Source organism: Salvelinus namaycush, chromosome 14 (genome assembly GCF_016432855.1).
Source record: "Salvelinus namaycush isolate Seneca chromosome 14, SaNama_1.0, whole genome shotgun sequence".
Taxonomy (NCBI): domain Eukaryota; kingdom Metazoa; phylum Chordata; class Actinopteri; order Salmoniformes; family Salmonidae; genus Salvelinus; species Salvelinus namaycush.
This window is the reverse complement of record NC_052320.1, coordinates 17335052-17347584: the sequence shown is the minus strand read 5'-3', so window position 1 is coordinate 17347584 and position 12533 is coordinate 17335052. Positions and strand designations below refer to the sequence as shown.

Genomic DNA, 12533 nt, shown 5'->3' with positions numbered 1-12533 from the left:
TTGATTTTTTTTCTCCAGATAAATTCAAGGGCTGGCAAATTATTGAGAATGGAGGGGATAAATGGAAAATAGGACCAGTGGAAGAAGTGCCGCTTCCTGACAACACGGTCCAAAAATACTTTGCGACTTCTTACTTGTGAGTATACTACTATACCATATTAGTTTTTCAGTTAGAGAATATCACTTGGTCCCACTTTGTTTCACATCCACATTGGTGTTGATTTATTTTCCAGCTCTTCAAATACATTTGGATGATAATACCTAATAATGCCTATCATTGACAATGACCTTGCTGTCTAGTTTACAGTGCCTTCAGAAAGTATTCACACCCCTTACATTTTTCTACATTTTGTTGTTACAAGGTTGGATTTAAAATTACTTTAATTGTCCATTTTTGTCAACAATCTACATAAATAAAGAACATACATACATCCAGTCCCAGTCAAAAGTTTGGACACACCTATAAGGGTTTTTCTTTATTTTTACTATTTTCTACATTGTAGAATAATAAAGGACATCAGAACTATGAAATAACACATGGAATAATGTAGTAACCAAAAAAGTGTTAAACAAATCAAAATATATTTTAGATTCTTCAAAGTAGCCACCCTTTGGCATTATCTCAACCAGCTTCATGGGGAATGCTTTTCCAACAGTCTTAAAGGAGTTCCCACATATGCTGAGCACTTGCTGGCTGCTTTTCCTTTACTCTGCGATCCAACTCATCCCAAACCATCTCAATTGGGTTGAGGTCGGGTGATTGTGGAGGCCAGGTCATCTGATGCAGCACTCATCACGCTCCTTAGTCAAATAGTCCTTACACTGGCTGGAGGTGTGTTTTGGGACATTGTCCTGTTGAAAAACAAATGATAGTCCCACTAAGCGAAACCAGATGGGATGGCGTGTCACTGCAGAATGCTGTGGTAGCCATGCTGGTTAAGTGTGCCTTGAATTCTAAATAAATCATGGAGTGTCACCAATAAAAGTACCACCACAACACCTGATTCATGGTGGGAACCACACATGCGGAGTTCATCAGTTGACCTACTCTGCGTCTCAGGCACAGCGGAACCAAAAATCTCATATTTGGACTTGTCAGACCAAAGGACAAATTTCCACCGGTCTAAAGTCCATTGCTCGTGTTTCTTGGCCCAAGCAAGTCTTCTTATTGGTGTTCTTTTAGTAGTGGTTTCTTTGCAGCAATTCAACCATGAAGTTCTGATTCACGCAGTCTCCTCTGAACAGTTGATATCTGTTACTTGAACTCTGTGATGCATTTATTTGGACTGCAATTTCTGAGGCTGGTAACTCTCATTAACTTATCCTCTGCAGCCTTCCTTTCCTGTGACGGTCCTCATGAGAGCCGTTTCATCATAGCGCTTTGTTTTTTTGCGACTGCACTAGAAGAAACTTTGAACGTTTAAAAAAAATTCCGGATTGACTGACAGTCATTTCTTAAAGTAATGATGGACTGTTGTTTCTGTTTGCTTATTTGAGCTGTTCTTGCCATAATATGGACTTGGTCTTTTATCAAATAGGGCTGTCTTCTGTATACCACTCCTACCTTGTCACAACACAACTGATTGGCTTAAAAACACATTAAGAAGGAAATAAATTACACAAATTAACTTATCAAGGCACATCCATTAAATTAAATGCATTTTCAGGTGACTACCTCATGAATCTGGTTGAGATAATGTCTTGATGACAGCTTTGCACACTTGGCAAAGGGTGGCTACTTTGAAGAATCTCAAATATATTTAGATTTGTTTAACACGTGTTTCCATATGTGTTATTTCATAGTTTGATGTCTTACATGGAAAATAGTAAAAATGAAGAAAAACCTTGGAATGAGTACGTGTCCAAACTTTTGACTGGTACTTATAGTGGCAAACCAGGGGGTTATATCTAGACGTTTACACAGATCAGACACGGACACTAGTGTGGTACTTCAGTTTCAAGGGTGTGTTTTATTTTATTTAAACAATAAAGAAGAAAAGACACAGACCTTTTCTGGGTTACCTCCTTCTGGAATCCAGGGAATGCCGTCTCCTCTGGGGTAGAACACCTAGCCCCTTGGTTCTACGTCTATCCGGTAATAACCTCTCACTACCTCAACCCTCCCGTGTGCTGCCCTCCTGTCAGCGTTATGGGTACTGTACAGCTGGTGAACAATCAGCCCAAATTTAGTCCTCGCTGGAGGACCTGTCGAGACCTGGCACGTCCAGCAGAGGGAACCACCGCTGCGTGATGCAGGCTGTCTGTCACCAGGCCTTGACGTCTCTCCCCTTGGTGGCTTGTCCACGGTACGCCCCCTTAGCCCTGCCGGGGAGACTCCCTTCTCGATAGGGCATCCGCGTTCCCATGCTTCTCCCCTGACGGTGCACAACAGAAAAAGAGAAATGTGGTAAGTTGCAAGAACCACCTGGTGACTCGATCGTTTGTGGCCTTTCCCCTGGCCATCCAGACCAGGGGAGGATGGTCTAGGGCCAGGGTGAAGTAGGTGCCCAACAGGTAATACTTAGGAGTGTCTAGCGCCTACTTCACAGCTATTTTGCGACAATCAAGTATGTATTTTCTCAGGCTATCAACTTCCGGCTTATGTACATGATGGGGTGTTCCTCCCCATCGTCTACCTGGGACAGGACGGCCCCTAGTCCCGTGTCGCAGGCATGCATCGGTACCAGAAAATCGTCCGTAACGAGAATCGGATGGGAGCACAGGGCTTCGTTTAGGTGCCTGAACGCCCCTTTGGCCTAATCTGATCACTTCACTGTTTTCGGGAGGCAGGCCCTGGTCATATCGGTAAGGGTGGAGGCTATACCTTCCTCTTCTGAGGCTTGATGTTCCTCCGTCCCATCAAATACCCCAGATACTCCACCTCTTCAAACCCCAGTTTGCATTTCTTGATTTGCTGTCAACCCAGCTTGTGTCAGGTGATCTTCCCAACTTTGGCTGTGGATGATGTCATCCAAATAGGCTGCTGCGTACTGTTGGTGGGGTCGGAGGACTCGGTCCATCAGGCACTGGAACGTGGGCGGGGATCCATGGAGACTAAATGGGAGGACCTGGTATTGGTAATAAGCCGTCCAGTGTTGAATGCAGTCTTCTCCCGGGAGGAGGCTTCCAAGGGTACCTGCCAATATCCCTTGGTGAGGTGCAGGGTGCTGATGTACTGGGCCATTCCCAACCGGCCGATGAGCTCGTCCACCCTCGGCATGGGGTCAGCGTCGAACAAACTGATGTCGTTCACCCCCTGGAAGTCATTGCAGAAACGCAGACTACCGTCTGGTTTGGGCACCAATACGATGGGGCTGCACCCTATGCTGTGGGACTCCTCTGACTCCCATCCTCAACATAGATTCCACCTTCTGCTCCTAGGCCTTCCTTCGGGCCTCGGGGATCCAACATTTCCTCTTTCATACTGTTTCTCCGGGTGCGGACGTGGTGTTTGAGGGTTGTTCGGCCCGGCTTCTTGGAAAACACTGCGGTGTTCCGATCGATGCACTTCTGGAGTGCTTGCTTCTGGGCTGTTCCGAGGTCATTGCTCGGGACACTGGTTTTAACCACAAAATGGCCAAGGCTGTCCTCACATGCCACCTCTTCAATAAGTGAGTGTGGTAAATCTGTTGGTTTCAGTCTCCCTGGCTGCCGTACATGGTGATTTACAGGTCACAGTTTCTCCGTCACCTCTTAGAACCTGTGCCATGTTGCCAGGAACCTACTTTCTTAGGTGGGGATTAAAACTAGCAACTTGTCACCCACATGGAATTCTCGGGGCTGGGTACCCCTATTGTAGACCTTGAAGTGAGGTTGGTTCCGGCACCCCCTCGGACCCCAACTCTGGGTCTGTAGTCATGTGGTTGGCAACTGCTTGCTTCCAGGCCGCACAGGCAAAGGTCAGTCCCCGCTCTCGTCAGTTGCCGGCTTGTACTGTTCTTCCCAGCTCATTCCTCCACAAAGCTGTGAACAGCGGAAAGTCTTGTCCTACGAAGAGGGGTACGGCAAATCTTGTACAGCACCCACCACCATCTGGCAACTCCCTTGTGGCGTCACAATGGTGGCCTGCCCGGTCGAATCCTGCTTGGTGTTGCCGAGCGCATACACACACACACACACACACTTAGGTTGGAGTCATTAAAACTAGTTTTTCAACCACTCCACAAATTTCTTGTTAACTTCTCTAGGGTATGGGGCAGCATTTTCACGTTTGGATGAAAAACATTCCCAAATTCAACTGCCAGTTACTCATCCCCAGGAGATAAGATATGCATATTATTAGTAGATTTGGATAGAAAACACTCTGAAGTTTCTAAAACTGTTTGAATCATGTCAAACCATTCCGATTTCTTTTATTTTTGAGGTCACTGTCTTTTCAATGAGGTTTCATTGGGAAACCAGATTTCTAAGCAACTTGCTTGCAGTTCCTACGGCTTCCACTGGATGTCAACAGTCGTGAGAAATAGGTTGAGGTTATTCCTTTGTGTAATGAAGAAATACAGCCATCTTGAAGTCGAGGCACTCCTGGTGTCCTAGACATGCGTTTCAATCAAACAGAAGGCATGCTACATATCGTTTTAATCCTGTATTGAACACATATCACCCCGTCTTCAATTTTATCGATTATTAACGTTAAAAAATACCTAAAGTTGTATTACATAAGTAGTTTGACATTTTTTGGCAAAGTTTACAGGTAACCTTTGATATATTTTGTCGTCATGTTTGAGCAAGTTGGAACCGGTGTTTTTCTGGATCAAACGCGCCAAATAAATGGACAATTTGGGCATATATCGACGGAATTAATCGAACAAAAGGACCATTTGTGATGTTTATGGGACATATGGGAGTGCCAACAACAGAAGCTCGTCAAAGGTAAGGCATGAATTATATTTTTATTCTGCGTTTTGTGTCGCTCCTGCAGGGTTGAAATGTTTTCTCTCTTTTGTTTACAATGGTGCTATGCTCAGATAATAGCATCGTATGCTTTCGCTGAAAAGCCTATTTGAATTCTGACATGTTGGCTGGATTCACAACCAGTGTAGCTTTAATTTGATATCTTTCATGTGTGATTTAATGAAAGTTTGATTTTATAGTAATTTTCATAGTCATTCATTTTAATGTGGCGCTATGCATTTTCTCAGGCTTTTTGCCAAGTGATACAGTAGCGTCTTGCCTAAACTCAGATTTTTGGATATAAATATGAACTTTACCGAACATAAAATACATATCGTGTAACATGAAGTCCTATGAGTGTCATCTGATGAAGATTATCAAAGGTTAGTGATTAATTTTATCTCTATTTCTGCTTTTTGTTAATGCTCTCTTTAGCTGAAAAAATGGCTGTCTTTTTCTGTGACTTGGCTCATACCTTACATAATCGTTTGGTGTGCTTTCGTCGTAAAACCTTTTTGAAATCGGACACTTTGACTAGATTTACAAAAAGTGTAGCTTTAAAATGGTGTAAAATACTTGTATGTTTGAGGAATTTAAATTATGGGATTTCTGTTGTTTTGAATTTGGCGCCCTGCAGTATCACTGGCTGTTGATGAAGTGGGACGCTAACGTCCCACATACCCTAGAGAGGTTAACAAGCTATAGTTTTTGCAAGTCGGTTAGGATGTCTAATTTGTGCATGACAGAAGTCCTTTTTCCAACAATTGTTTACAGACAGATTATTTCACTTATAATTCACTGTATCACAATTCCAGTGTGTCAGAAGTTTACATACAGTAAGTTGACAGTGCCTTTTTAAACAGCTTGGAAAATTCCAGAAAATGATGTCATGGCTTTAGAAGCTTCTGATAGGCTAAGTGACATAATTCGAGTCAATTGGAGGTGTACCTGTGGATGTATTCACAGAGTTCGTACTGTTAGGTGACAACTGGGATATGCTTAACACCCCGGCCATCCTACAATCTAAGCTAGATGGCCTCAATCTCACACAAATTATCAAAGAAACTACCAGGTACAACCCTAAATCCGTAAGCATTGGCACCCTCATAGATATCATCCTGACCAACTTGCCATCTAAATAACCCTCTGCTGTCTTCAACCAGGATCTCAGTGATCATTGCCTGTGTCCGTAATGGGTCCGCGGTCACACAGCCACCCCTCATCACTGTCAAACACTCCCTAAAACCCTTCAGCAAGCAGGCCTTTCTAATCGGCCTGGCCTGGGTATCCTGGAAGGATATTGACCTCATCCCGTCAGTAGAGGATGCCTGGTTGCTCTTTAAAAGTGCTTTCCTCACCATTTTAAATAAGCATGCCCCGTTCAAAAAATGTAGAACTAAGAACAGATATAGCCCTTGGTCCACTCCAGACCTGACTGCCCTTGACCAGCACAAAAACATCCTGTGGCGTACTGCATCATCGAATAGCCCCCGCGATATGCAACTTTTCAGGGAAGTCAGGAACCAATATACACAGTCAGTTAGGAAAGCTAAGGCTAGCTTTTTCAAACAAATTTGCATCCTGTAGCACAAACTCAAAGTTCTGGGACACTGTAAAGTCCATGGAGAATAAAAGCACCTCCTACCAGCTGCCCACTGCACTGAGGCTAGAAAACACTGTTACAACTGATAAAGCTACGATAATCGATCATTTCAAACATTTTTCTACGGTGAGCCATGCTTACCACCAGGCTACCCCTAACCCGGCCAACAGCTCTGCACCTCCTGCAGAAACTTGCACCTCCTGCAGTCCCCCCTGCTTCTTCTTCACCCAAATCCAGACAGCTGATGTTCTGAAAGATTCAAAATCTTGATCCTTACAAATCAGCTGGGCTAGACAATCTGGACCCTCTATTTCTAAATTTATCCGCAGAAATTGTTGCAACCCCTGTTACTAGCCTGTTCAACATATCTTTCGTATCGTCTGAGATCCCCAAAAACTGAAGAGGGGGTTGACCGCAACAGCTTTCCAAAGGGGGAGACACTCTAGACCTAAACTGTTATAGACTTATATCCATCCTGCTCTTCCTTTCTAAATTATTCAAAAGCCAAGTTAACAGATCACCGACCATTTCGAATCCCACCGTACCTTCTCCACTATGCATTCTGGTTTCTGAGCTGGTCATGGGTGTACCTCAGTCACGCTCAAGGTCCTAAACAATATCATAACCGCCATCGATAAAAGACAGTACTGTGCAGCGGTCTTCATCGACCTGGCCAAGGCTTTCGACTTTGTCAATCACCGCATTCTTATTGGCAGACTCAATAGCCTTGGTTTCTCAAATGACTGCCTCGCCTGGTTCACCAACTACTTCTCAGAGTTCAGTGTGTCAAATCAGAGGGCCTATTGTCTGGACCTCTGGCAGTATATGGGGGTGCCACAGGGTTCAATTCTCGGGCCGACTCTTTTCTCTCTGTATGTCTGTCTTTATGTATCTCAATGTCGTACTTGCTGCTGGTGACTCTCTGATCCACCTCTACGCAGACAACACCATTCTGTATACATCTGGCCCTTTGGACACTTAACTTCTCTGCGCTACGGATCCCTTTTACGGGATCATTTTCCTAAACAACCGCTGACTTGCAGGGCGCAAAATATTACAAAAAATATTTATAATCATGCAATCACAAGTGAAATATACCAAAACACAGCTTAGCTTGTTGTTAATCCACCTATCGGGTCAGATTTTGAGAATATGCTTTACAGAGAAAGAAATCCAAGCTTTTGTGAGTGTATCAATCAATGCTAGAACAGCTAGCCCCAAATTAGCATGGTCACGAAAGTCAGAAAAGCAATAAAATTAATCGCTTACCTTTGATAATATTCGGATGTTTGCACTCACGAGACTCCCAGTTACACAAATGCATTTTTGTTATATAAATATTACTTTTATAACAAAAAAACGCCATTTGGGTTGTGCGTTATGTTCAGAAAACTACAGCCTCGTTCCGTTCGAAGATTCCAAAAAGTATCCGTAATGGTCGTAGAAACATGTCAAATGATTTTTATAATCAATCCTCAGGTTGTTTTTAACAAACATAATCGATAATATTTCAACCGGACCGTAACCTATTCAATAAGAGAGAAAAAGAAAATGGAGAGCTACCCTCTCGTGCGTAGGAACTAATCAGAGGACACCTGACTAGTTTTGAAAAATCTCGCTCATTTTTCAAAATAAAAGCCTGAAACGATGTCTAAAGCCTGGTCACAGCCTGAGGAAGCCATTGGAAAAGGAATCTGGTTCATACCCCTTTAAATGGAAGAAAGACGGGCCAGGAAACAGATTAAAAATCACTTCCGGGATAGATTTTCTCAGGTTTTCGCCTGCAGAATCAGTTTTGTTATTCTCACAGACAATATTTTGAGAGTTTTGGAAACTTTGGAGTGTTTCTATCCTAATCTGTAAATTATATGCATATTCTACGATCTGGACCTGAGAAATAGTCCGTTTACCTTGGGAACGTTATTAAAAATAAATAATAATAATAATATTAATAATCTGACCCCTAGCGTCAAGAGGTTAACAAACCTCCAAACGAGCTTCAATGCCATACAACACTCCTTCCGTGGCCTCCAACTGCTTTTAAATGCTAGTAAAACTAAATGCATGCTCTTCATCATGCTGCCCTCTGTTGCCCCCTTCAACCTTGCTGCCCTCCCGACTAGCATCACTACTCTGGACGGTTCTGACTTGTGAATATGTGGACAACTACAAATACCTAGGTGTCTGGTTAGACTGTAAACTCTCCTTCGACTCACATTAAGCATCTCCAATCCAAAATTAAATCTAGAATCGGCTTCCTATTTTGCAACATAGCCTCCTTCACTCATGCTGCCAAACATACCCTCGTAAAACTGACTTTCCTATCGATCCTTGACTTCGGCGATGTCATTTACAAAATAGCCTCTGTCATGACGTGGCCCTCTTTGGGTATAGCGTGTGGCTTCCCCCTCTCTCCATCCAACATCCAGGTTCTGTTATCTCAGGTCGTAAATTCCTGGAGAAGACTCCTCCTGGCCATGCAGAAAGAGACACATAGAGAGAACAAAGGAACTTCTTCTACACCACAGAACTTGAGAACTGAACAATATCCATGTGTTAGAGAATGTGTAAACGGTCGGTGGAGAAGCCAGCTACGACCCGGTCTGTTTTGTTTCATGTTTGTGACCTCATGAAAGACAATACAGCCACATTACCATAACTCTGTTTATACAGGAGCCTCCGTTATGACGTTTGCGGCTAATTATTGTATAAAATGAATGAGTAAAGATGAAACTATTTGTGAAATTATGTAATGTTCCCTTTAAAGTTTAAGTTATTGGCCCGCCTCCATGAACACCGACATGATCTGGCTCATGGGACAGCCCTTTTCTACTGTTACGAATAAAATCCCCACTTGAGGAAATCCTCTTCGCCCCCTCGGTGATCGAGGTACGCTTGGTCTGAAGGTTTGAGTAGAGGCCACAAAAACCTCAGTTTAAGCTAAGGTTGTAATGGTTGTTGACTTTCGATCCCGACAGAATAAGAGCAAATCTTACATACTAATTACTAGTCTGCAGCTAGAAGTTATGTACCATTGGATGCGAAGACCGACAACTGCCGAAACAACTATTCTATAAGAACATTTCTGAATGGTACTCTGAAGTATCCATTCTAACCACAAAAGACTCCAGGGAAGCAGAGAGACGCTTGGATGAACTTTCCAACAGAAAGATGGATGATTCCAACAGAAATCACGACGACACACTGAGCGTAAATATATATTGATTGCAATTATTCCCGAATGAGTGAGTCTTCATGTGCAAAGGATTAGCATTTCAATTAATATAATTAGCAACTGTGTAAGCACTCTTTCGCGCACTTCTCAGTCCACACCCACTTCCCTTTGTCCACCAAGCCGTCATATCGGCTTAGCCCACTAGGGAACCTCCCATATCATTTACTCTGCAACCATATCTACTGTTTGTTTGTTTATGCATTTCTGTGATTATTTAGTTGGTTAGTAAATCAATGATTAAGACAATTGGTGTATGGATGATTCATAGTAAAGGCTGGGTTCGTGCAGATAACCAACAATTTATGATGTTTGGAATGAGACTAACGTGAGGTAAAGAATAATTCATTAATTAGAAGACTAATTGATCAGACATTAATATCTGAAGAGTTATATTAGGAAAATTATAACTTTGTAATCTGAAGATTGATTTTCCTTGGTGCCCCGACTTCCTAGTTAATTACGTAATAATAATTAGAGAATTGATTAGATAAAATAACAATATTCACTTTAATGATGCCAAAGACACGACACCTCACCTCCAACACTACTCAGACCACATCCAGTTTGCTATCACAGTGCCATCCGTTTTGTCACCAAAGCCCCATATACTACCCACCACTGCGACCTGTATGCTCTTGTTGGCTGGCCCTCGCTACATATTCATCGCCAAACCCACTGGCTCCAGGTCATCTAAGTCTTTCCTAGGTAAAGCCCTGCCTTATCTCAGCTCACTGGTCACCATAACACCCACCCGTAGCACGTGCTCCAGTAGGTATATTTCACTGGTCATCCCCAAAATCCACACCTTTGGCCGCCTTTACTTCCAGTTCTCTGCTGCCAATGACGGGAACGAATTGCAAAAATCACTGAAGCTGGAGACTTATCTCCCCCTCTAACTTTAAGCATCATCTGTCAGAGCAGCTTACCGATCACTGTACCTGTAAATGGCACACCCAACTACCTCCTTCCCATATTGTTATTTATTTGGGTTTTTGCTCTTTTGCACCCCAGTATCTCTACATGCACATCTATCACTCCAGTGTTAATGTTAAATTGTAATTATTCCACCTCTATGGCCTATTTATTGCCTTACCTCCCTAATCTTACTACAGTTGCACAAACTGTACATAGATTTTTCTATTGTGTTATTGACTGTACGTTTGTTTATCCCATGTAACTCTGTCGCACTGCTTTGCTTTATCTTGGCCAGGTTGCAGTTGTAAATGAGAACTTGTTCTCAACTGGCCTACCTGGTTAAATATAGGTGAAATTAAAAAATATATATATAAAAATGGCCTCCTAGATATGATTAATTGAAATGTCTTTCAGGCTGCTTACTATCAACCATGGTAAATGTGTTGGCTGTGTGTGTCCTCTTGTCTTTGGTTCATCTCAGGACCTGCAGGAAGTCTCAGCTGATTGACTTGGAGAAAGAGGGCTACAGGCCTTCTTTCATGGATGACTTTCAACCCGACATCATTATATCCGACTGGTGAGAGGAATATTAGAATTTTGTCATTCAGTGTCTGCTACTCTACTTGTCAGAGGAATAGTCTACTGTACAACTTGTATGTTTGTGTGTCCATATCAGGTATGCTCCACGCTGGGACTGTGGCTCTGAATATGAGATCTGTGTTGAGTTGCTAAATCATAAGAAGAAGCCAATTAAGAAGTTTAGTCCAGGAACTGTTGTCTTTCAACAGTGGAATGATCAGAAATGGAATCAGGTAAAACGGTCAGACTTTAAGATAATTCTCCATATACATGGGTCTGTAAATAGCTGAGTACACAATCAACAATGTGATTTCTCCTTGTCTTGTGCATTAGACATTTTCAGTGATTGCATTGCAGAAAAAAATGTGCACACTAAACATTTGAAAGTTAAATAGTGCAGATAAAAACAAGGTAAAAAAAAATATGTAAATAGTGGGGCAAAAAAGTATTTAGTCAGCCACCAATTGTGCAAGTTCTCCCACTTAAAAAGACGAGGGAGGCCTGTAATTTTCATCATAGGTACACTTCAACTATGACAGACAAAATGAGAAAAAAAATCCAGAAAATCACATTGTAGGATTTTTAATGTATTTTTGCAAATTATGGTGGAAAATAAGTATTTGGTCAATAACAAAAGTTTCTCAATACTTTGTTATATACCCTTTGTTGGCAATGACAGAGGTCAAACGTTTTCTGTAAGTCTTCACAAGGTTTTCACACACTGTTGCTGGTATTTTGGCCCATTCCTCCATGCAGATCTCCTCTAGAGCAGTGATGTTTTGGGGCTGTTGCTGGGCAACACGGACTTTCAACTCCCTCCAAAGATTCTCTATGGGGTTGAGATCAGACGGTCAGACCTTCATGTCTTAGTAATGATGGACTGTCGTTTCTCTTTGCTTATTTGAGCTGTTCTTGCCATAATATGGACGTGGTCTTTTACCAAATAGGGATATCTTCTGTATACTACCCCCTACCTTGTCACAACACAACTGATTGGCTCAAACGCATTAAGGAAATAAATTCCACGAATTAACTTGTAACAAGGCACAACTGTTAATTGAAATGCATTCCAGTTGACTACCTCATGAAGCTGGTTGAGAGTATGCCAAGAGTGTGCAACATGTAGCTACTTTGAATAATCTCACAAAATATATTTTGATTTGTTTAACACTTTTGGTTATTATACGATGACATATGTGTTAATTCATAGTTTGATGTCGTCACTATTCTACAATGTAGAAAAACCCTGGAATGAGTAGGTGTCCAAACTTTTGTGTGTGTATATATATATTTTTTTATTTTATTTTT

The 12533-nt window shown here is 42.2% G+C and overlaps 1 protein-coding gene across 1 annotated transcript in view; it reads left to right on the top strand.

Moving 5' to 3' along the window:
• LOC120059212 (F-box only protein 6-like) overlaps positions 1-12533 on the top strand; it is a 32012-nt gene that overhangs the window by 18241 nt on the left and 1238 nt on the right. Inside the window, exons 3-5 of the mRNA XM_039008082.1 lie at positions 19-136; positions 11128-11223; positions 11323-11458. Coding sequence (XP_038864010.1) covers positions 19-136; positions 11128-11223; positions 11323-11458 — 350 coding nt within the window. The remainder of the gene's footprint in view (positions 1-18; positions 137-11127; positions 11224-11322; positions 11459-12533) is intronic.